Source organism: Sporobolomyces koalae (genome assembly GCF_050403365.1).
Source record: "Sporobolomyces koalae JCM15063 DNA, S_koalae_JCM15063T_v1_ctg4, whole genome shotgun sequence".
NCBI lineage: Eukaryota > Fungi > Basidiomycota > Microbotryomycetes > Sporidiobolales > Sporidiobolaceae > Sporobolomyces > Sporobolomyces koalae.
In genome coordinates, this window is record NW_027481767.1 from 594,790 (window position 1) to 618,548 (window position 23,759).

Genomic DNA, 23,759 nt, shown 5'->3' on the forward strand with positions numbered 1-23,759 from the left:
CTTTTCAATGCCCCTCGGAGTATACCGTACACGGTACACACTATTACTCTCACCCTACTCCCCTGGGATACTCCGGGTTCGATCCCTCCCTAGGATTCGCATATCGGCACAATCCGCACGATCACTCCGCGCACGGTTCAATGGATTCCGCATCTCCTTTCTCAGAAGCTTCGATGCACCCTCTTCTGTATGGACCTCCAACTCATACACTGAACCAGCCAGCCTGCAACTTCGTGACGCCTCCAGAATATTTGCCTCAGCCTCGTAGCTCGTTCGGTGGAACTCCAGAATCGTACACTCCACAATATTTTCCCTCACATGCCCCCGTCGCGCATCAGCAAGTTCCCCATAGCGACTTGTCGGCAGCTTCCGGCTTTCGTGACGTCGAGCCCCAGCGGTACCTTCATGACCAAGCTCGGCTATTACATCCCGATATCTCGTATCAACCCCAGCAGTCCTCGTCCCTCCAATTCCCAAACGGAGCATTAGACGGAGAAGACCAACGTCGATCAGGGCTGGAAGAAGCCCACGCGGGTATGGTTTCATTCAGGAGGACCCGTCTGGCGGACAACGACGTCAAAGAGAGGCTATAAGAAGCACGCCGTGCAACTATAAATTCGTCCAAGAGGACCCGAGTGACGGAAAAAGACGTCAAATAAGGGCAAAAAACGAGGGCCACTTTGGGTTCGTTCATGAGGACGCGAAGACGGTTCCGGAGAGGAAAAACCGTCGGGAAGAACGTCGGATCAGAAGGGAAAACGGAACGTCAAGCGAAAGTACTAGCAGAGGAAAGCGCCGCGCTACCAGGAACGCAGCCGAGGGTGACTTCTCCCAGTGTTCCTTTCGCGTTCCAGTAGCCGATGAGATGGGCTGATTTCCACCAGTGCGAGCTGAATATACCTACAGAGCTCCCTTTGTGCGCTTCTGATCCTCTTCTTGTACTTCTCGTGTCCTCTTTCTCCTCGTCCGTCTCTTTTCCCCTCTCGTGCAAAAAGAATTCAAACACTCGACTTCAAGACCACGAGGCAGTGTCAAGGAGGCGTTTTCATCGAGCGGAACGCAAAGTCAAAAAGGTAGAACTCTTTCGGGGAATGCGCATTGTCCAAAATTTGAAACTCTCTCGATTGCTGCAGCCCTGCCTATACGTCACTTGTTCGATGTCTACTGAGTAGTGCTATTCTGAATTCAGAAAACAGGCACAAGATTCGGAACGGGAGACATTGAGGTCTTCGTGCTTCAAGGCTTTGTACATCGACGGCTAAGCGGTTATACAGCGCCTCACTCCATCGCGATGAGCATGGAGCGCCGAGAGAGTCGACGATACGGGCAATATTGGGACGAAGGCAGCAGCATGGGCATGTTTTGCCAAGTTCAGTGCGCGAATGTCTGGTCTGACAAAAAGTGTCCACTGAAGAAATATAAGAGTCTTGGAATAGAGGTTGGTCCGACAGAGAGGAATCGGGAAGCTACAGAGGCGTGATGATATGAACCGAAGAGGTGGTGTTTTCGTGAAGCGAGACGTCGAGGTAAAGAAAAGAGATCTATGATGCAGACGGACTGGAGAAAAGAGAGAGAAGCTGATGCTGCGGCGACCAGCGAAGCGGCGAACGAGGTGAAGTTGCTTGCAGATGTTGCGAAACGAGGGATGAGAGACGAGAGGAAATGTCGACGAGGAAGTTGTTCCTCCTTTAGAACGATGAGAGGTTCGAGCCGCGGCGACGTCCTCCTCCAAAGACCAGATTGACCAAGCTACACACAAGGCAGAAAGAAAGACGTCAGCTGTTTCCTAATCGGGGCTCAGGTCGAACTATTCTGACTCACGCAGCAGAAACGAAGAGGCCGACGGTCAGTCCGATCGCGACCTGCACGAGACTCTCGGCAGTCTGGAAGCCTGAAGCGTAGGCAGAGCTGTTGTCGCTCGTGTCGGTGAACGCAAGCAAGCCTCCATTGGATAGACCCGAAGGGAGTTGAACGAGGATACCCGGCACCATTACGACCTGCGTTGTGAAAGCTAAAGTGTCAAAACACGCGATCAGGCAGTAGCAAAGCGGAAAAGAACGTACGAAAGGCGATTCTTTGGTCAGGCGACCGTAGACATTTCCAAGAAGTCCGACAGCGAAGGAACCGATAGCCGAAGAAATGTCGGATCGTCCCTCAAACGCGTACTTGCCCGAGAAGTAGTTGGCCGCGAAACCTGATTGTTAAGGATCGAGCGTCAGCACTGATTGTGAGCTGGTCGCAGTCGAGCGGAATGACTCGCCTCCAGAACCGATGAGAACCATGAGAATAGTCTCTTTACGGAAGAACGGTTGACCGTTTCTCAACGCCAACATGAGCAAGAACATGGGGATCGTCAGGAAGTCTGGACGTCAACAAAAGGACCTTGTCAGTGGTCAAGCTGCACGGCCGAGTAAGAGGATAACCTACACCACCAAGCGGGAATAGTCGCCATATACCAGGGCGGGTTCGCATTTCGAATACTGGAACAGGTGTAGTCGTTGTAACCTGGAATCGTGTCGATCGTCGTGATGCGCGCATAGATCTCACTGCCGATGGACAGACCGAATCTGGTGGGGCCCGAACAGCGGTTAGATCCTAGCGTGAGTGACGAGGCTTAGAGAAACGCGTACCCTAGGAAGAGCGAGTACAGGATCGAGTAGACGAGTCGAACACTTCCGGAAATGATTGAACGATTCGCGAGCTCGAGCGATCCGCACAGAACAATGTAACCTGGAAGAATGAGCACGACCGAACCCGACACGACGGCTGCAAAGCAGAATTTCTGGGAAGAGGCGATGGCGGCAGCCAAGAACGAGATGATGCAGGCAATGACGATCCTATAGGGGAAGCGGCGTCAGCTTCTATCGCAACTCACTCGCAGACCATGGTTGTCCAGGAAAACACTCACTCGAAGAGAGATGCGTAGAGATCATTGCGCGAGACGATGACTTGAACGAGGACAAGTAGGGCACCGAGCGGCATGGCCATGAGGCAGTCGATGAAGGATCCGTAGAAAGCTGCGCCAGGAAGCAAAAGGTCAGTACGTACTCGGCCGAGAGCCTTGTAGATTTTACGGACCAGAAGGCTGAATGAAGGCACTGGCGAGGGCTCCGATGATGAGCGACTGCCACAGGTTGTACTTGGGCGGCGCGACCATGAGCTCGTCGAGTTGAGAGCTTGCATCGGTGACGGAAAGCCTGTCATGTACTACATTGTAGTAGATTGTGTATGCCGTGAGGAGTTTACCGAGATCGAGACCGTTGGCTTGTTTCAAGAACTAGAGAACAAGCGGCCCATTCAATTCTCGTTCGAATATGAGACTTGGTGACGAGGACTTACTTTGATATCGGAAGTGTGTGTTGCAGCATCGCCGAAGGACAAAAGCATCACACCGGGGATATAGATGACTTGACAGTTGATCTCAAGGACACGAGCCGTAGCTTGCATCTGCGCTTCGAGACGATGCGAGGGAGCGCCGAACCTGTAGATGAAGCAGTGCATCAGCTATCAATCGCATCCGCGCTTGCGCAGGGCTCACATCATGAAGGCTCGAGCCTGCTTGAGGATGTATTGTTGGCGCTCGAGGATGGCGGCAACCTGATGTTACGATTTTTCGTTACTTGTTGCACAAGAGCAATAGCTTTCGGAAAGGGACAATGAACTCACGTGCTGAGTGATGAAGATCTCTTGGGCCTTTTTCTTCTCCTTGGCCTTGCGCCTCCTACGCTTCTCCTTCTCCCACGCGCGTCGATCAGCCTCAGCTTCACTCTCTTTAGTTTGGAGGAAGTAATCGGCGATCTCTTTGCGTGGAGAGGCGCCATCATGCGGCGAACGAGTGCCGAACTTGGCCATAGGGGTAGGCTGTGAAAAGAGGAGATCGGCAATCAGCAACGCGAAGCCTCGGCGAAAACATGATACGGACTGACTAGGTCTTTCAGGTTACCGAGACTGAGCGAAAACACGTTCTTGTGACTGCCTTTTGAATCGAGTTTCGGTCGCTCTCCGGTTGGAGGAGTAGGAGGTGCGGAATGATTGGCAGTCGAGTAGGCAGTACGATCGGTTTCGGGCGAATCGCCGGCAAGACTGGGCGAGTTCCGTCCAAGCTGTGGTGACGAATAGCGAGAAACGTGGGTGCCGGCACGCTCAATTTCGGGAGCAATAGTGGTAGCAGTGGGTGTCGCAACGCCTGCAATGGTGTTCTGTGCAGGGAAGCAAGAATCGTTTCAGCCGAATTTGTATGCACGCGGGATTCTCCACACTTACGGCACCCAGCATCAGACCGCCAAAGACGCCAGCGCTCGACTTGGCTGCATCTGGGCGGGACTCGCGATCGACAGCATCGCGGACACGGTTCATGAAGGTCTTGCTGTCTTTGTCCTTCTTGGGTTTGTAGGCGTCAACGCCCGGCCGGTCTGGAGAAGCAGTTCCGGTAGCTGGCTCGCCGGGAGTCGGAGCACTGGTGGTGTCTCCAGACGGCGGCTGAGACTTGGACTTGGACTGCATGCCGGTGATCTGCTCGACCGCACGTCCTGCTCCGCCCATGACGGCACCTCCCGCTCGGCCGGCCGTCCCGAGAACTGCTCCACCCACCTTTCCCGCACCGCCAATCACAGCGCCAGCACCACGACCAGCACCTACAACAACCCCAGTCGCACCGTTGCCAATCTGGCCTGAAATCTGATGAAGGCGGTTCTTGTTTGCGCGTTTCTCGTGCAGTTTGGCAATGAATTTGAGGCGTTCAGCCTCGTCATCGTCCTCGTCGCTATCGCCTCCGTTAATCGAGCTCGCGCGAGTCGATGGTCCGGCAGAGGTTGGGGTATTGACGCCCGAAGTTGCGGCAGACGCACTCTCATTCTGCTGTCGCTGAAGGGCAATCAATGCAGACAGGATTCCGCCTCCGCCGGCTCCAGCACCCGCGCCAAATTGCTGGTCTTGAGGAACGTCGGCGAGACCGTCGTCGCGAAGCCGATGCATGAATCCATGCGACCGCTTCTCCTCGTCCTCGTCCTTCTCGGCGTTCGCGCCGGTCCCACCACGGAATCCTGCTGGCCCGGCGCCGCCGTGCTTTCTCCGCCTCATGCCTCCGGCAGTACCACCGCGTTGGGTCATGTTGCGAACGAGGTTCCACGCAGCCTTCGAGCTACGTTCCTCCGGATTGCGGTTGCGAGCGTCTGGCAGTCCGTCCGTCTCTCCCGGGTCGACGTAGACATCCATGCGATCTTTGACTTGCTCGAGTCGCTCTGTCGGATCGCCGTCTGAGCTAGCTGCGCGAGAAACGCCTTCGGAAGTGTAACCTCCGCGCGGCGCAAAGTCGTCGTCATCCGTCTCGTCGTCGGTGAGAGTCGAGCGGTTGTGAGCTTCGAGTGCACGGCGAAGCTCATCTTGGGCGCCAGGCGAGGTGAGACTGCGCGTGCGATCGAGTGCGGCTCCTTGCTGGACCGGGATCGCAACGTGCTCGACATCGCTGCGTCCTAGCTCTGCCGGCCACTGGACACGACGAGTTGCGCGACTCCCGCCGCCGGCACTGTCCGACTGCTGCATTGGGGTCGAGATGGCGCTTCCGGTGGGCGCGCCCGAAGTCGAATGAGACGATAGGACGGTCTCGGCAGCGATGTCAGCCTCAGGCACGACCAGTCGCGGTACGTCTTGACGTGATGGAGGAGAGCTGGACGTGTACGGCTGGTCGAACACGCTAACGGGAGCCGCGACACGCGTCGAACAATCAGCCTTGGCGTTGTCTTCCTCGATGGGACGGGAGCACTCACTTGGTATGGTTGTGTGGTTCCGCCATGGTGATTGTTGCGATATTCAGCGCTTACGCGACTGCTGTTGGAAGAGCCAATTGCTGGCGAAGTATCTTCGTTGCGCAGTGTCGAGCGAGGAAGGCGGGCTAATTGGGGTCGTAGCGCTTGCTGGTGTCGGGAATGATGCTGGTCTGATTCGCGCACCAGATCCCAGCTACAAAAGGACTCTGCGGATATCGATACCCTCGCTTTTGAGATGAGAAAAAAAGGGGAGCCGAGGCGCCGACAACGTCATCAAGAAATCTTTTCACTTCCGATTTCTCAAACCTTATGTACAGTATGTATAATACAGTAACTGTCGCAAGTCTGCAAATGATCCCGGGGGGCCAGCTACAGTGGATGTCTGCGCGAGCAAAATCTCGCGGTCCACCTCTCCATAGGATTGACGAGTTTGGTTCTCGTAGTCTGATACTCGCACACGGCCCAGTATGGCTCTGGTTGCGGCGATGCGCACCGTTTGTCCTGCGCTTGTTTTGCTGTGATGCATCAAGGAGCGGACAGCTGTCGACCAGTAACGAAGCTCGAAGTCAGGCTATCGGCTGGTCACTCTACAATTTTGGACGCTTGACTAGCTTGACTGACTTCAACCGCGCCGGTGAGCTCGATGCTATAGATTTAAGGAAGTGCTTTGCAGTCCGCTGCTCCAGAGAGACGATGCGACGCTGGTCGGTCAGGAAGTGTTGGCCCTCCGTCAGGTGCTTTTACACCTTCAGAGTGATCTAGCAGCTTGGCATTGTCGCAGCACTGGTCGTGAGAGCGAGGCAAGGATTAAAGATCGAAGTGCGTCTATGCGGAGCGCTCGCACCTCGAACCTTCGGAATCCGCGCGCGTCCCGTGAAACTCCAGGTATGTACGCGCGATCTCGGCCGATCGCGAGGTATGTGACGTTCGTCTGGCCTACGACGATCGTGGTCTACAGTCTCTTTCTCGCACCCTCTCTCTTCCTCTTACTCTTTCTCTCCCCGCCTCGTTCAATATGTTACCCAACAGCTGTTATCGTGGCGGGTGAGTTGCTTATTCGGTCGAGCACATTCCCTCTCACGCAGGCTATCTGCTCACTCGCGTCTCGATCCGTTACATTGTCACGCAGTCAACCGGGTTTGAGACGGGTCGACTCTTTTTGTACTTCCTCCTTGAAGTCACCATTTCCACTGCTGCATCTGGCGGTGGCGATGCGACCATCTCGACTCACAGAATCTCGCATTTCTACAGCAAGGTCGCCAATAAATGGACACACGCGACCTCATCGTCGATTCTCTTTACGCGACTGTCCGCGATGCTCCCATCGTCAGCGACATCTCGAAGGGTAAGGGGCCAGTCATCCGCGTCGTCATCACAGATTTCCCGACTGTGACACCCCGATCACGGTGATCTGATTCGAAACTCGTAATGAGTCTCAAGCGCTTTCATTTCTGATCTGCCGGAACCAACCTCGAGCTTCTCAAACCCCCCGCTGCCTCGCCCGCACATACGTTCATCGTTTTGAAAAGCGTGAGCAAGGGATTTGATCAGCTAGAGGATGGTTCCGTCAAAGAAATGGAGCGATTGAGGTTCATTACAAGTCTCGAATCGGATCACCGTGATCGGGGTGTCGCAGTCAGGAAATCTGTGATGACGACGCAGATGACTGGCACGATACCCCTCGAGATGTCGCTGACGACAGGAGCATCGCGGACAGTCTCGTAAAGAAAATTGACGACGAGGTCGCTGTCGATACCTTCCACGATCCGTGCGTCGAGAAGAGGTTGCGGAAGGACATTTGGGGCAGTCGCGGCGCCGGACGGTTGAGGCGCAGACACACTCGGTCGGGTGGGTCTACTGAGCAACTTTCATGCCGGAAACGAGGCCACCTTCCCCAGGAATTTGCAGAGGGGAACCTTGATTTGCATGGTGAAGCTCTTCTTGGCTGACGAAATACCAGCAATACAATAATAAGATAACATTGCAGAGAGGATCAGGCGAACCTGCGCCTTGAGAGTCCCAAACGATCTTCTTCAATAGCCCGAGCACACAGAGGTGTCAACCTTGGAGAGATCCTTCGGGATGTAACCCGCCTTGACGGCTCCTTGATAGTCCCATGTCGCATTGTCCTGCAACTGCGTCTTCCACGACCAGAAGAACCATCCAGCGCCTCGCTCCGCCGCGTAGATCTGCGCAGCCGCGTAGCGTTGGAAGAATTCGAGAGCGCCAGCGCTGCTCGTTTCAAGTTCACCTCCACCGATCGTGCTCAGCGACCACTCGCCAACGATGATGGGACCGTTCATGTTGGCTGCAGGGAAGACGTCCATCTTTAGTTTGCGAATCTCTAGTCACACATGGATACAGCACAAGCGACTTACTCGTGCGATCCGTGGTACAGAGGAAGTCGAGGTATCCCTTTCGGGTTCGCTGCCATTCGGGAATGATCCACTGCGCGTACAGGTGGTCGTCGTATGCGAGGCGATCCGACGTGTCGACGTTCGTCGTAGGGTCGCCAGAACCCCACGACGACGACATCATCTGGATCGTCAAGCACTGCTTGCCCGAACCACCGCATGTCACTCCGAGGCTCTTCTCCGTCGCCCTGATCACCTTCTGTGCTTGCGGGTAGAATTCGGAGATTAGAGTGGGTTGATTCCCTTGCTCCGGCTCATTGACGACTTCGATCATGACGACTGATTTCCCAAGAGATGATAGTCAGTAACATGCGGCGAAGGTATTCCCAGCAGTCAAGGTTTTAGACGGACCGTTCGAGAAATCTGGATCAGTGTGCGCCAACGTCGTCCAATTTGTCAGGACGTCATAAGCACGTCCGTAGTTGTGACTGCTGAAGAACGAGACGGCCAAAGTCGTGTCGCCTGTGCCCATGCAGACTCGTCAAAATTCGAGCGCTCCGTGATGCCAACTTGAGAAAGGCGAGACAGACGCACCCGTGAAGCTCTGATCTTTGATTTGACGGCCGGGAAGAGCGTGCAGGTCCATCACGACGTACAATCCAGCATTCTTGGCCCACTTCATCGCCTGTTTGACGTATCGCATCGACCCGCGAGCGAAAGGTTCGTCGTCACCAATCACCGAATCGACCGTCCAATACGGTAGCGGGATTCGAACGGTGTTGAGACCGAGCTTCTTCATTTCGTAAAAGTCTTCCTGAGAGTAGAACGAGTTCCAGTGCTTCTCGTAGAGAGGTTGCAGTTTCTCGAGGCCGAGAGCCTCGTTGCAAGAGCGCTCCGAGTTGTACCCATCGCAGCCCATCTTGCTCCACGTGTCGGACAGCATCCACTGCATAACAGGCTCATCAGGAACCAGAGTTCTCACAAGCTTTCAAGCGGAGAAAGAAAGGTTCGAGACAAGGTACTCACAGGTTCGATCACAAACCACGATCCGAGCGACACTCCTCTCACTTTACCGTCCACCGGCACCCAGGCCGATTCCTTTGTTCCAACCACACTCGGTGCGGTCCATTCCTTCGATTCCTTCGTCTCGTTCGAGGAAGAAGACTTGTGAAAGTCGCGATGCAGCGTGTTGTTGACTTTTGATCGGCGCGTGCACTTCTCGAGTCTCGCAGAGGCAGTCGAGGTGTATGCGAGCAACGTGATGACGTAGACGAGAGTCTTGAGCAACGCCATCGCTATAGTGACCAGCACTTGGGGAGAGAGAGAGACAACAAGAGGAGAAGAAGACTGAATGCCCAGCACACAAAGTGAGAGGAAAGATGCGCGCGAAGTTTGCCAAGGACACGCGCACGCGTCGCGCGGGGAAGTCTTTTGTTCGTACCTCGCACGCGCTCGAGCTCATTGATCCATGCCGTCTTCCGCATGGTTCGCGCAAGGTCATCTCTTCAGTGTGGCAACTCGCAGCTGTGGCAGACGCCACCCATCAGCAAACCCTGTGGCGAGTGGCGAGGCTTCTGTAGCTATGGAGACCCCGATCATATGTTCGATGCCCTCGCAGGAAAGTGACACTTTGAATCAGACGGAGGTTCAGCGCGACAAGCGCATGTCAAGGGGACCAGCTCGCCCAGTGTAGTAATGCGGGCTCCTATATTTCTCGTCTCCAGAGAATCCTCCTTTCAGCTATAACGGTTGCAGATTGTCCGGTCAATCGTATCGAGATCCTTTGGGATGTACCCAGCTTGTACAGCATCCTGAGTGGCGCCAAAAAGATAAATTTCGAGCGAGAAGAGGTGATTAGCGCTGAGGCCCTCTCGTGATATTGCGACTCGACGGATTTCTGCAACGATCTCGCCACTCACGCGATAGCCCCACAGTGCCTTGGTCGAATCCTTCAGTTGCGTGCTCCATGACCAGAAGATCCATCCTGCCCCCTTCTCGGCATTGCTGATCGCGGCCGCCGCGTACTCTTCAAAGAACTGTTGAGCTCCTGGACTCGATGGATCCAATTCTCCTCCACCTGCAGTCGAGAGGGACCATTCTCCAGTAATGACCGGTCCCCTCATCTCGGTCGATCGATTGTTCGTACACAGATATTCAAGGTACGCTTCGCGGGTAGCGTTCTTGACGATGAACCCAGCATAGTTGTGATCGTCGTACGCGATGTGATCCCAGTCTGGCAGTTTGAGATGTTGGGAAGGGTCTCCTGAACCCCATGAGGTCGACATGAATTGAATCGCGAGGCAATCCGGGAAGATTCCAAGGCAAGTCACCCCCAGTTGTCGCTCGGCATCTCGGATCGCTTGTTGTGCCATTGGGTAGAACACGGAGGTTAAATCTGTAACTTAATTCGACTTCAGCTGCGAACCCAGTAGAGGTTGAATCGCCTTTTGACACCCACCTGTCTCGGTACTCTGCAAAGGCTCGTTGAGCACCTGCAGCATGACCACTGCCGACACGAGCTCACGGTCAGGACCTCGAGCGAGAACCGGGAGGACACTCGAAAGGTGACGAACCATTCGAAAAGTCTGGATCGAGGTGGGACATGATGGTGAGATTGGTCAAACAGTCCCACGCTTTTTGATAGTTTGCGGTCGTGAAGAACCCAGCCTGATCGACCGTGTGCCCGGTGAAGGACTGCCGCACGGTTTGGGAACCGGGACTACCATGCAAGTCGAGAATCGCATAGAGGTTGTTCGCTCTCGCCCAGCGCAGGACCTGCTTGAGGTAGTGCATGCCGCCAGATGCGAATGGATCGGCACCGATGAGCGCATCGACGATCCAATAGCCCAAGGGTATACGGATCGTGTTGAGCCCCAAGGCCTTCATCTGCTCAAAGTCTTGTTCAGAGTAAAAAGTTGCCCTGTGAAATTTGGCTTCGCTCAATGGGAAGGTCAAGGGGGACTGGGTACGATGATGAAGAATCTTGCGAACCAATGATTTTCCCACTTGGGTTGCATCTCGGCGAGTCCTTTCGCCTCGTTGCACTCCCACTCGCAATCGTACTGCGCACAGCCCATCGCGGCCCACGTGTCCCTCGCTTGCCACGGTTCGAGGATCAAGAAGCCTCCGAGGTTGACGCCTCTCACCTTGGTGACTGGGATCCACGCATTCTGGTCCTTGTCTGGCAGGGCCCACCCCTTTTGTCCGTCGCCCCATCTGCTCCAGGTTGCTGGGAGAGCCGAAATGTCGAGCGGGTCGATCGAGGCGCGTTTGGCGAGATGCGACAGGAGTGAGATTGATGCAGAACCTGTCGCGAGAGCGCGTGGAGCGACGGCCGACAGCAGCAGCAGCGCGAGCAGTCGCATCTAGAAAATAGCGCAAGATGGAGAGAGCAGGAGCAGCTGCGGCAGTAGGTGCGAGTGCCGATCCGAAGATGCGAGCCAGGCGGAATCCAAATCGTTGACTCCGCAGTCTAAATCAGAGATCTTGCTCGTAAGCCACGTTGCAACGCCTGCACGAGCGAGAGAGCCAGAAAGCGATGCAGGTGGGGATGCAATGGCGATAGCGAGATAGCCAGGCTCGGAGGAAGCATAGTGCAAGCCAGAGGACGGGAAGCGGCGGTGACTCGGGCGTGTATGAGGTACCTAGCAGCAGGCAGGAAGCGACAGTCGCGTCGAGGACGATCCGAAGCCGAGATGAGGGGCAACCGTCTTGGAGAGAAGGACAAGCGAGCCAAAGTTGAAAAAATCGAGACCGGGCCCAGTCTCCTTCTGCTCCCGTGTCGTTCCAGGATCCAGCATGCCTTCCACTCGTGAGCAGCCCCGAGGCTCTGTACCACTGCTCGAGTACCCACTGACCGTCGCCCGCTCGCTACCTGCCCGCCCGCGCCTGCCCACCTCGACCGCTCGACTTGTTGCCCGCCTTTTGCCTTCAAAAACTCGACTGCGACCCCGCCTGCACACTCGCCTCGCTTGTCACTCGCTCGAACGCACACTCGAACGTACGATTCGACCCGACGCGCAGGTCTGTACGCCAAGGGTAGGGTTACCGGCCACAAGCGTGGAAAGCGCAACGTCCGCACCCACACCTCGCTCATCCAGATCGAGGGTGTCGCCAACAAGGAGGAGGCTCAGTTCTACCTTGGCAAGGTGAGCAACCAAAAACCTCGCTCATCCCAACCGCGAGGCGGGAGAACGCCCTCGACCATCACGAACCACGGGAATGCAGCAGAGCCACAGCCGGCGGATCACAGGCAGCGAGGAGCAGTTGTGTGAGAGCAGAGGCGCAGATGTGCAGGAGATCGGGCTCCAAAGCAGAGAGGCGGATTCGAGGCGGTTCGCAGAGGATTGTCCTGCAGCAGAACACCAACTTTCGCGTGCGCAGGGATCTGACTGACTCGTGATCTTCGCCCTCGTAGCGTATCGCCTACGTTTACACCGCCCAAAAGGAGATCGGAGGATCCAAGGTCCGCATCATCTGGGGAAAGGTCACCCGCCCCCACGGCAGCTCGGGAATGGTTCGCTCCAAGTTCCGTCAAAACCTTCCCCCCAAGGCTTTCGGTCACTCCGTCCGCATCGTGAGTCACCTCCCGAGCTTGTACAACTACATACTGCGATACTGACTGCGAATCTTTTGTCTCTCCCAGATGCTCTACCCCTCGAACAGTCAGTCCAGGATACCAGCCGTCTATCTCTCAGGCATGCCTGCTACGCGACTAGCGAAAACAACAACTGACACTCGGTGCATGGTTCAACAGTCTAAATCATCGGATTTTCGACTAGAGGATGTTGTTGAAAGTGTGATTGAAATAGGCTTTAAACTCTTTCTCGTTGGGCTCCTCTGACCTCGTGGAGGCTTTCGTTGGCTACACGAGTGGGAAGAGCGAGTGCTCAATGTTGGTCTCGCGCGTGATGTTTTCTTGCCTGGGGAAGGACAGTGCGCGCGCGATGGATCTGACAGCGACTTGCTTCGATCAAGCTATCGCGCATGTCCATCCTACTTTCACTTCGGTGGACTCGCGAAGACTAGTCGTCCGGCGATAGCTGCGATAGATCTTCTGTATAGACCTGATCCACGGACTTGCTGCGCGCTCGTTGCCGTGTCGCCAAGCTTGGTCTGCTTGGGAGATTTTCTTGCGCTCGCGATATGCCAGTTCTGTCCTGCGCGAAAGAGTCCATGACAACAGAGGCACCGGCTTTGGACAAGAAAGTATTCGAATTGAGAAACGCGAAGTCAAAAAGATTTTGGCGATCAAGTACTACTGTTTGCGACTCCGAATCCCGAACCCCCGCTCTCCAAAGATGGCCAGCGGCGAGGAGCAGCAATTGCTGTATGCCTTGCGGTCTCCGACCTCGCTTCTGAACGACAAGCTTGCGCTGGCCGCTTCATCTCTCTCAACATCGCTTCCCGGCACTTCGCTCCCTCAACTGATCCGAGACTGGCTCCTCGACACTCTGTGGAAACTCATCAAGTCGAACTCGACCTCGACTGAACAAGCACTCGTCAACGGCCAGTTGTGGGAGTTGCTCAGTGCGACGACTGAACAGACCCAAACCGCTTCGACCGTGACCCCGATCCTACCCATCTACGTGGCGTTCATTCAGACCTATGTCAAGAGTGAACCGAAAGATGCTCAAGTGCTGAAAGCCGCGACGCGGGTCTGGGTCAAGTTGGCGACGACTGCGACCCGGAAAGGAACGATCGACACGGTCCTAGACTCGTACGACAAGCTCGTGAGGGCTACCCTCGAACTGTGCGGTGCAGAAGCCAATAGGATCAGTGATGATTGGGAGCAGCTTGCGGTCGTTTGGTTGCGGTCGATCAAGCCCATCATGACAGAGGCAGCCAAGGGAGGCAAGAAGGCAAGTCTATTGCGGGTCACGTACTGTAGAATCAGGCTGACCATCCCGATTGATGTGTACTACAGGTGCCGACGTTCACGCTCAACCTCCTCCCAACCCTTGTCCCACTCTTGCACAAACTCCCTGCGACCTCCTCTCTTCGCTCGGCCCTGCTGCAGACCATTCAACTCTCTCTGTTCAATCTCGACAACCTTCGTCGGGGTCTCGCTCGAGAGTCCTACGCCACCGGCGGGTCCACGACTCCCTCGGCATCGTCAACGACCACAACTGCCGATTCGGAATTGCTCGCGGCCTTGACCACTTTGCCTCGAGACGCGAGGGCACCCGTGTATGCTGCATTGCCGTCTCTGACGCACATCTACCTCGATTCGCTTTCGATCAATTCGACGCTCCTCTTTCCCCTACCGGCTAAAGCCACGTTCCCGACTCCGTCCGCGCAAAAGAGTGCGCTCGAAGTTCTCGGACTTGGCAAGCGGCGTGAGCTTGCCGGAAGGTGGGTCAGGGGCGTTCTCGATTTGATCGCTTGGGGTCAAGAGGCAGGAGGTGATTCGGAAGCGGAAAAGGCCCAAGCTCTCGCGCAGGTTCTCGGGGAAGTCGAAAGCGGCGACTTGTATCGCCCAGGACAAGCCGGCGAAGCATGGGAGGGCGTGCTGCCGAGCGTCACTCTCGGTGCGGTCGAACGCCTCGAGCGGGTTGCTCCTTCCGACGATTCGAAGCGGGACGCGATCGTTCAAGTCTTGTGCTCTGTCCATCGCCTCGAGTACGAAGCCCTTGAACAACAACTCTCGCGCGTGCTCGCCGTGCTCGCGCAGACGTCGTCGACGTTCTCGAATGCCGGTGCAACTTCAGATCTGCTCAAACTCCTCCTCACCCACCATTCTCGATCCCTCACCATGCCGACACTCCTGTCATCGCTCTCGGATGCTCTCGCCTTGTCTCCTTACACGGCTCCAAACAACTTGCTCACGACCACCAGTTTCGCCTCTCAGCTCGGTCGATCCATCAGTGCCATGCTCGCCTCGGCAACTTCGATCTGCTCGACCTGGAACGACCTCTTGACTCCGGTCTCTGCCTCTCTGCGACGTTCCACATCCGAGACGGACGAGATGGCAGTTGACGTTGACGCAGAGAATGTTCCGTCTCCCGCCAAGAAGCGGAAACTCGCAACTAGCGCGTCTGACCTCGAACCGACCCATGTCCTTTCTGCCGCAGCTCGACTCCGAGTTCTCACTTCATTCGTGCAACACCTTCCGACGGCAGCCCTGGAGAGTCTTGGCGATTCGTTCGAGGCTTTCGTCGAAGAGACTGTCGATCCTACCCTCAAAGAGTTTGCAAAGGCAGCGACACGCACTCGCGATCCGGTAACAGATGCGATCGAGACTCCGAGCAAGAAGGCAAAGAAATCGAAGCGCAAGTCGGCAGTGGGATTGGCGGAAGTCGCGGGTGCTATCGAGGCTGTCGAGCCGATCGTCCTGCTAGGAACTGAATTGCTCGAGGCCAGATATGCGATCGTCTCGAGGCTCAGAGGTGCAGGCTTGCTTGTGCATGCTCAACCTGAGCAAGGAACGAAGTGGACTATGCTCAAAGAGAAGCGACGGGAAGGTTTACGGCAGATCGTCGAGAAAGGGTCAGGAGCAGCCGTGGTCGTCTCGGTGAGCCTATGCACTCGTGACAAGTGGATCACACATGGCTCTAGAGCTGACACTTTGTTTGGTGTCAGGCTCGCGTTTTACTGCAGCAACTCGAAATCTCTCGCCTCGACGACGCGTCAACAACGCTCGATGCGGTATTGACCCGTCTCTCGGGATCAACAACTGCTCACTGGTCAGGCATGTTGCGTGCGATGTCAAACGAGCAGGTCCCGGTTGCTCTGTGGGAAATGGTGTCGCGAAGATGGTTGCCCGTATTCGAGTATGCTTAACTTGTGGCTTTCGCTCGCTCGCCGCAGGCTGACCCATATGGTTCCACCAGATCATACGCAAGCGAAGAGCAACTCAAGCACCTCGCCAGGGTGATAATCCGAGGTCTCGCAGATGGAAATGACAGTGGTCACGATCAGGTCACACAACGATTATTCAAGCGATCCGATTTCTGGGAATTCCCCTCCCTGCAAGGTGAGATATTTTCCTGTCATGAGCCCTATGTAAATGAATTTGAACTGAGCTCGTGCATGGTCGCAGCCCAAGTACGCCCGGCGTTGCTCAACCTCGTCTCTCTACCGTCTTTTCCCTCTCCGGTGAATCTCCTCCCTCTCCTGTCGACCTCGTCGCCGTCGAAGGAACTGTCTGCTCTCAAATCGACCTCAGCTGCAACACTTTTGGCGACCTCTCGCACGTACTCCCGGCTATCTGGATTCGTGCCCCTCGAGTACCTCGGCCGCGACTTCCGAACTCAGCTTGCCGAACAGGCTCTCTCATTGGACCTGTGGATCAGTGCCGGAGAGAACGAACTGCAGGCCGAGCAGAAGGAATCAGCTCAGGCTGATCTGAGGACTTTTGTCGGGGCGATGGGCACGGTTGTCGTTTGTTCTCTCTCGCATTGCCTTCAGGTTACGGCTCGAAAATTGACCTGTTGAGCGATATACAGGAACAAGCACCGTCAGTTCTTGCTGTTCTCGTTGGTCGAACTCTGCCTGGGGCCAAGTCTGCTACTCTTGCGTTGTATCGCACTTTGATTCAGTAAGTCGAGTTCTATTCTTGACACTGCCATTGTCAACATCGCGTGTGCTGACGACGTGAATCAACAGAACCTCACTTTCGACGTTCTCGGACTCGAAGTCTCCAAAGGAATTGTTGGCATTCCTCGAAGCGTTCGGCGACAAACCGTGCAGCGACCTCGCCAAACGTGCGAAGAAGGACTCGAGCCTCTCCTCGGGTCTCACTTGCGAGGAGAGTGCATACGCGTTGTTCCTGGAATTACTTGCGAACAATCTAGGGGACATCTCGAGGTAAGTGGCTTCCGCATCCTTCAGCTTGAGGTAACAGCGGCTCAGACCATGTTTTACCACAGTCTGCCTGCAGCATTGTCCGATCGGATCAGGTCGTCCATCGAGTCCGCCACGAAGCCCTTCGCAAAAGTGCTGACTTCAGTTTCTAGCGCTCGGACAACGTATGATGCGTTCCAGATGCGTGACCTGCTTGAAGCGACGCGATGCATTTGGACAGCCAAAGACTGGCTCTCCACATCAGTATCGGCATCGGACGAACGTGGTGAGTCTCCATGCCCTTATCTTCTCTTGCCGATCAGTTGCTAATGCGAATTTCCAGAGCTTACCTTTGCCGAGTTCGTGCAAACTGCCTTGACCGCAACGATATCTCAACTGCCCGCGGCCATCTCGACACCCTCGGCTCTCCCGACTTGTCTCTCCCTGCTTGACCTTGTTTCGTATCGCATCAGGCGATTGCGGTCGATGCCAGTCGAGAACAAAGTCGACGTTCGACCATATGAAACTCTCGTAGCGACTCAGCTCTTCTTCCGCCAGCTCTTCGGCAGCAGCGGTGCGTCCCTAGAATCCTTGTCCAGAACTGTCTCTGCTCTGCGGCTGACAATCAATTTCTAAGCTGCTGATAGCCTATTCCAAGCTTGACGAGAGCTTGGTCAAAGCTACCGCCTCAGCAACGCTCGGGGAATACGAAGTTGCTCTTGAAGGTGTATCTGCTACCGTTTCTTCAGCCGCCTCCGCACGCACGACATGCGTCGACTTGCATATCCTCGAAGCAAGCTTATCGATGGCTACGATCCTATTGCGCGACGGGCCTGAAGGTATGTCCCCGAGACGGAAGTCTGGATGTTCTCACGCGTGCTGACATGTCGCTCTCACTGCAGGTTCGGTCAAAATCAGTAGCTCTGCCTTCTCCGATCTTCTGCGTCATCTCTCGTTGTTGGTCGAGACCCTCGCGGAGAAGCCTAATCAGGATGGACATGTCGCCCAAACCTACCTGCTCGTCGCTACCTTCCTGGATGGTGTTTGTGCGGATCGGGTAAGTCCCGGCTGCGGTTTGCTGCATCTACAGCGTTCTCATGCTGACACTTTTCTGGTGCACAGCCCATGCTCCTCTCGCGACTCAATGTGAGCAGCGTTTTGTCGCTTGTCTCGCGGATCCTTCAACCCTCGGTCACAACCTCGCCAGTGGTGAGCACTGCAGCAAGTGCAGAGATTGCTTCTGCCCTTGTTCGCGCGCTCGCGTCGACTGTTGGTCACATCGTGCGACACCGCAAGGACCATGTCACGCCCTTGTTCCCTCAGCTCGTTTCGACGCTTTCGGCTTTCCTGTCGATTCTTCGACGAGCAGGGTACGGCACGACGGGATCTGCAGCATCCATCGAGGACGGGACGACGGGCATCGTACTCGGTCAGCGAGCGGAAAGGGAGGCGAGAGCGACCTTCCCGGCGTGGGCCTGGCAAGGCGGAGCGAGCGGGATCAACACCTTGGAGGCGGCGGCGGTAGGTCGACTGCTTGGATCACTGACAGCAAAGACGGCGGTGGTTCAACACAAGAACAAGCAGCAAGAACAAGACGCTCACGCAACGACTACTTCGCTCACCGCCCCCCTTTCCAAGCATGCTCCGTTCCTCCTGCTCGCGTACCTTCGAGCATGCGTACACCCGACGTGTCCGATCCCGTCGGCTCTGAGGGGAGAACTGCAAGGTGGATGGTACGAAGTGATGGATTCGATGGGCAAGTGGGAGCGAGAAGCGCTCATGAAGGGATTCTTGAACGAGGACGAGGAGGCAGAGCGAGGAGTCTTGCGTGGACTGTGGAAGAGCTGGGAGAAGGAGAGATACCGTGGCTAAGGTCTGTCGCCAGTATCTGCACGTCCGGCGGATCGCAACTTGCGAAGTCGCTCAGCCGTACCCTAATTCGGACCGCCCCTCATGTGGCTGCATTTCTTGTATTCTGTATTTCACCTCGCATTGCACTCGTATCCATACGAAAATTATGCGTGAGCAGCGAGCGAAAGCTCGGGCAAGGTTTCAGATTCTTTTGGCAGCATTCGCGGAGCACGCTTTTTAAGGATAGTTGGAGCCTGTGATTGAGCCCCTAAAGTAATAAAGCTTGTATTCATGCAGCTCGACTCCTTGCCGAAGTCAGGAGAGATGGCGAGCCGCGCTTGCCGTTTTCGGCGAAAAAATCGAGGCCGCGGTCTGACGAAAAGTCTCGCTCCGCCTCCCGGGGCAAACTCTCCAGGACAGATCACCAGCAATGATGAATCTCGCTCTCTCTCTTTCCGCCTGCTGCAACGGCGTGTGCGACCATGGTGCACCTCCGACTCGACTCGAAATCGCTCGACAGCCGGTCGACCGCATCGCGCTTCTCCAACATCGCATACGCGGTTCTCCCCACATCTCCCGCGAGCGTCACTTCGAATGACTCTACCAACTCAGTCTTGCTCGAGAAGCAGCAGCGCCAGGAAGTAGCGCATGCTCGCTCGAGTTCTCTCAACGCAATCGGCTCGTCGTCGTCGTCCTCGACCTTCTCTTCCTCTTCGGCGGCGCGAAGACCCTGTCGGCGGGTGACCCTCGCGGCTTTGTTCGCGACTTTGGCCGCCTTTGGGTACTTCGGCATCGTCGGCATCGCTCGACACTCGCAGACAGTGTTGCCTGAAGTCCAGTTCGATCAGCGTCATCGGATAGCCGTCGATTTTGAGACGACGGAAGTTCCAGCAGAATGGAGCTGCAATCCTTTCAAGGAGCCCGGCAGAATGTTGACCGATGAGAAGGATGCCGTACGTTCAGCACTCGGGGGTCTTTGGCTGATGCTGCGCTAATTGTTGTTCTTGGCATCTACAGGCAAAGAACGTTTGGCTGCCTTACGATGACGATTGCAAACCATCCCAATTAATGGACGGCCTGATACGATCACTGAATCATACCAGGACCAAACACACTGGCTTCCGCATGCAAAAGAAATTGCGAAAGAACCGACCCGAAGGCGGAAACCCCATCGAGACCGATGCAGACGGAGCGCCATTCTTCCCCTGGCTCGCGAACGCTACCATTCTGCTACAGGGTGCGAAAGAACGATCTCTGAGCATGCTCTGATGCGTCGAATGGGCAACTCATGCTCCTCTCGCGTGCTACTCCAGGAGACTCTATGGAGCGACTTCACCTTGCCGATTTCTGTGACTTTGTTGGCGGCGAGGCTACCAACATCAACCCGAACCACACCGCTTCGGCTCCTACTTATCGCAAACCGATGCCGACGATTCTCGGTGAGGATGGCACGGAAACCGAGGCTTCGATTTACGCAAAGGAGCAGCGAAGATTGCTAGAGGACTACTGGGATGCGCGCGAGAACAGCTGGTTCTTCACGCGACCATGGGTCTGCGACATTAAAGAGTACAACGCCACGATCATCAATACTTTCCTTTGGGTTCGTCCCGCGCTCGTCCGAAACCAAACTCCCTGGCAGATCCAGACTCGCTGACGGTGAACGCTGTACAGGGTCTCGAGGATATGGAAGAAGTGTATCAGTCGGAGGAGTTCTTCCACGGTCCCTGTGAGTCCTGCAAAGATCTCCACGTCTGCCGAACGAGCACTGATGAGAGATCCTGCCTTGGATACAGCAACTTGGCTACAGCGCTTCCATCACGTCACCCTGCCGATGCTGTCAAACCTCGCCATCCATTACAATCGACCTCAGATCCTCGAGCCAACTTTGATCGAGATTAGCGCCGGATTTTGGGACCTTCGAGCTATGACAGAGGAAGATTTCATTCAGGCTGGCATTCCGAAGCCCTATCCAAAAGACAGTGAGATTCCGTTCGGCCCGATCGGAAAAGAGCGGGAAGAGCGATGGGTCAAGCACGCGACGGAAGTCATGAAGGAAGTCGCAAGGACGTTCCCAGGAAAGAACGGAATCAGGGACGGACCCGTCATGAGTTGGAGGACTTTGCATCAACCCAAGCGAAACAGTGAGTTACCTTCGCTCCTATTCTCAGCGTCGCCACAAGTGAACTGACTGGACCTACGATTCCGAAAGACTATACTCCCTTCACTCGTGCCGCTGCTCTCGACTCGCTTGCTCGCAAAACGATGCACGAGCTGCGAGTGTCGTCGCTAGCAACCCATCCGACATTCTTGTCGTCGATCCTGAAACGAGTGCACGACACTGCCGACAGTTATCTTCCGGTTGAAGCGATCTCGGAACTCGAGCAAGTCAAGAAGGAAGACAAGGATGCGACCGATTACGGATTTGACGAGAGGGTTCGAGTCAACGAGATTGGTCGCCTGCTCGAAGGGCAGCAGAACCACGTACGCTTCTCTTGATATCAGGGTCCAAGCATGTCGCTGACATGTGTCTCTCTGGTCCACAGTTCCGGGATTTCTTGCATCCGTCTGCTCTCCCGGGTTCTTACATCTGGGGCGAGATCATGCTCTACGAGTAAGTGTCGCTCAGATGTCTTCTCTACACACCGTAGATGAAGATGAACTGACTATGCCTCGTGTTCACAGACTGAAACGAGCATACTACCGAGTGGGTCGCTCGACCTGATTGTTACCAGCCGCTTTTTGTTTTTTCTCCTCCTCGTCGTCGTTATACCCCCTCATCTGTCGTATGATTAGAGTACGTATATCCCATCTTTGCAGCTCAGTTCCGCAACCGAATCTTCTTGTCCGCGGTTGTGGTCGGGTTCCGACTGGAGAGGATCGTGCTTGAGATAGATTATACACAGGACGCCTGGGGCGTTCCCTATCTTCTTCCTGTCAGCATTGTGAAATCTCGACAGACAAACTCGAAAGGGACCAGGCTCAGGTCGGTTCGAGTCGGTTCGGCCTCCATGTTGATGCTCTCGAAGGAGAACCAGGATCTGTGGCTGTGTCTCCTCGTACCTCCTCTGATCGTCAAACGCAAACGAGGGACGGGTGTTGATTTCTACATGTCAGTCAACTCCCAAAGCCTACCGTTAAGAGATGCTCGGGACGCTGAGCTGTCAACCGATGTTCCTGAACAGTGCTATCGAATTGACCATCCTCGGGTGAGTGCCAGCATCCATTAATGGTGACTCCTAGATAGGCTGACGCCTACTCTAGCTGGCTACCAGGGGTCATGGTAAGCTCGTATAGCTTGTCTCGACTATTACAGGAGACTGATGCATTCTCGCTGAGCGCGAAAGATGGCGATTTATATCCTGTATGCAGAGGGACCGCCACCAGGAGGCAGTTGCGAGCACAATGACTTGGCGGAGGATGATTCGTGGTCAACTTCGGAGGGAGAGCTGAGCGATGAGGAGTATCCGGTCGAGGATCCGCGGATAGATCGTCAGCGGGGACAGGCAAAGATGCGCAGATGACGAAACGGCATGTATTAATCACGTCCGGATCTTGCTGGGAATACTCGAGCGTCCTTATTGACATACTACCAAGTCAAACCTACTGAAATGCCTTAGTCCATTGAGAGTAGCTCTCCTTCGTCCGCCAATTCGGACAGCCATTCAAAGAACGCTTGACCGGGAAAACCGACGACATTGTTGTAGTCTCCATCGATCGATTTGATCAACAATCCTCCTTGACCCTGGATGGCGAAGCCACCCGCTCTGTAGATTGAAGCCGCACCCGTCAGTCTCGATTGTGCTGATAACCGGGAGCAGTGGCGCGCTTACCTGTCGATCCCTTCTCTACAATCAACGTACGCTTGCAAGAGCTCGTCCGAGCAGTTGGCAAACTTGATCTGCATGAACCGAGACGATCAGGTGAGAGTTCGAGGCTGTCAATTTCGGTTTTCCAGGGCGTACCTTGGTGCCGACCACCAGCGACGAGACTGAATACCCTGGATTCGCAATGATGGGTTGCACTGGTAACAGTTGCACAATGCATGAGCTGATGGTATCATGGCGATGGCGAGGTATTTGTGAGCACGCACCGATTGTGACACCCGTGACAACCTGGACCTGTTCGCCCCGATAGGATCGCAGCATATCGAGCTGATCTATGTCATTCTGCGGTTTCTCCAGGATTGCCGGAGAAGGTCCAGCTAGCAACACGACGGTGTCCGCTGGAGAACGTGAAGGAGCGTTGATCGAAGTAAGCGCCGAGGTCACAGCATCGCAATGTGCAAGAGTAATCTGGCGCACCTCCGATGACCAGATCGGGAGGGTCCTCTGGATCTTGCTTGACAAGCTTCTCGTATACCTCTACAGCCTTGCAGTCGGGATCTGACCCCGTTCAGTACCATGCAAGCCAGTCGCGAGTCGAGCCAAATCCAATCGCTCACCTTTTCGGTTGCGGTCGCGACAGGGTATTGAGTCAGATCTTCAAAGTCGGAATGACTCAGAGTTTCGGGAAAGGTCGAAGGGACGATCTCTGGCTGCAGGCCGAACGTTTTGAGGATCTCGGATCGTCGAGGGGAAGCCGAGGCAAGTACCACTCGCTTGCCTGTAGCCAAGATGGACCAATCAATGAACGTTCGTAGGCAGGAATGGGCACTCGTTGAGCAGACCAAGAGCAGAAGCGCGAGTGGGGTCCCGTCGCGAGATGAAAGAGACAGGATCATACTCACCTCGAAGTAAGTTAAAGACTGGCAAGTTGAGTGCATGCGAGCAAACGGGATCCAGACGTCCAGCGGAGCTGTGTCCAGCAAGTAGTGGAGCGGTAGTCGATGACATGTTGGGTTCAGAGACGATGGGGCGGCAAGGTTATTCCAGAACACTGTTCGACGCTCAGGAAACAGAGCAGTATGGCAGATAGTAGACTGTGTGAATGGCACAGTCGGCACTGCGAAAGAGTGGTGAGAGGAGTTTGATCAGGGCAGGTCACGTGAGCGACTCCTTCGTTCGGC

At 55.3% G+C, this 23,759-nt stretch overlaps 7 protein-coding genes across 7 annotated transcripts; 3 read left to right on the forward strand and 4 right to left on the reverse strand.

The window, feature by feature from the left end:
• Nucleotides 1–1,688: 1,688 nt before the first annotated feature.
• JCM15063_000403 (uncharacterized protein) lies at nt 1,689–5,791 on the reverse strand (the record flags this gene model as incomplete). The annotated part of the gene is made up of 14 exons (XM_076676521.1): nt 1,689–1,749; nt 1,822–1,997; nt 2,064–2,194; nt 2,261–2,362; nt 2,428–2,567; nt 2,631–2,837; nt 2,909–3,017; nt 3,079–3,277; nt 3,340–3,481; nt 3,539–3,597; nt 3,667–3,861; nt 3,927–4,199; nt 4,264–5,692; nt 5,766–5,791. The coding sequence occupies 14 exons, from the start codon at nt 5,789–5,791 to the stop codon at nt 1,689–1,691; spliced, it is 3,249 nt and encodes a 1,082-aa protein (XP_076536502.1).
• A 2,007-nt stretch (nt 5,792–7,798) lies between these two features.
• Nucleotides 7,799–9,412, reverse strand: JCM15063_000404 (glycoside hydrolase family 5 protein; the record flags this gene model as incomplete). The annotated part of the gene is made up of 5 exons (XM_076676522.1): nt 7,799–8,073; nt 8,144–8,458; nt 8,531–8,641; nt 8,714–9,065; nt 9,146–9,412. 5 exons carry the CDS (start codon nt 9,410–9,412, stop codon nt 7,799–7,801), a joined length of 1,320 nt encoding a protein of 439 aa, XP_076536503.1.
• Nucleotides 9,413–9,855: 443 nt separating this feature from the next.
• JCM15063_000405 (glycoside hydrolase family 5 protein) lies at nt 9,856–11,484 on the reverse strand (the record flags this gene model as incomplete). Its single annotated transcript, XM_076676523.1, has 5 exons — nt 9,856–9,930; nt 10,039–10,514; nt 10,578–10,625; nt 10,693–11,039; nt 11,111–11,484. The coding sequence occupies 5 exons, from the start codon at nt 11,482–11,484 to the stop codon at nt 9,856–9,858; spliced, it is 1,320 nt and encodes a 439-aa protein (XP_076536504.1).
• A 433-nt stretch (nt 11,485–11,917) lies between these two features.
• Nucleotides 11,918–12,880, forward strand: JCM15063_000406 (eL33 family ribosomal protein; the record flags this gene model as incomplete). The annotated part of the gene is made up of 5 exons (XM_076676524.1): nt 11,918–11,930; nt 12,143–12,267; nt 12,537–12,695; nt 12,765–12,783; nt 12,876–12,880. 5 exons carry the CDS (start codon nt 11,918–11,920, stop codon nt 12,878–12,880), a joined length of 321 nt encoding a protein of 106 aa, XP_076536505.1.
• A 539-nt stretch (nt 12,881–13,419) lies between these two features.
• On the forward strand, nt 13,420–18,775 carry JCM15063_000407 (Urb2 domain-containing protein; the record flags this gene model as incomplete). Its single annotated transcript, XM_076676525.1, has 12 exons — nt 13,420–13,980; nt 14,046–15,632; nt 15,701–15,891; nt 15,952–16,094; nt 16,161–16,501; nt 16,567–16,658; nt 16,727–16,927; nt 16,990–17,189; nt 17,247–17,477; nt 17,551–17,742; nt 17,806–17,960; nt 18,026–18,775. 12 exons carry the CDS (start codon nt 13,420–13,422, stop codon nt 18,773–18,775), a joined length of 4,644 nt encoding a protein of 1,547 aa, XP_076536506.1.
• A 461-nt stretch (nt 18,776–19,236) lies between these two features.
• JCM15063_000408 (uncharacterized protein) lies at nt 19,237–21,476 on the forward strand (the record flags this gene model as incomplete). The annotated part of the gene is made up of 8 exons (XM_076676526.1): nt 19,237–19,707; nt 19,772–19,991; nt 20,068–20,354; nt 20,426–20,480; nt 20,548–20,895; nt 20,964–21,235; nt 21,298–21,365; nt 21,437–21,476. 8 exons carry the CDS (start codon nt 19,237–19,239, stop codon nt 21,474–21,476), a joined length of 1,761 nt encoding a protein of 586 aa, XP_076536507.1.
• Nucleotides 21,477–22,367: 891 nt separating this feature from the next.
• Nucleotides 22,368–23,586, reverse strand: JCM15063_000409 (nucleotide diphosphatase; the record flags this gene model as incomplete). The annotated part of the gene is made up of 7 exons (XM_076676527.1): nt 22,368–22,518; nt 22,585–22,652; nt 22,717–22,775; nt 22,845–22,976; nt 23,056–23,122; nt 23,196–23,356; nt 23,481–23,586. The coding sequence occupies 7 exons, from the start codon at nt 23,584–23,586 to the stop codon at nt 22,368–22,370; spliced, it is 744 nt and encodes a 247-aa protein (XP_076536508.1).
• Nucleotides 23,587–23,759: the final 173 nt, after the last annotated feature.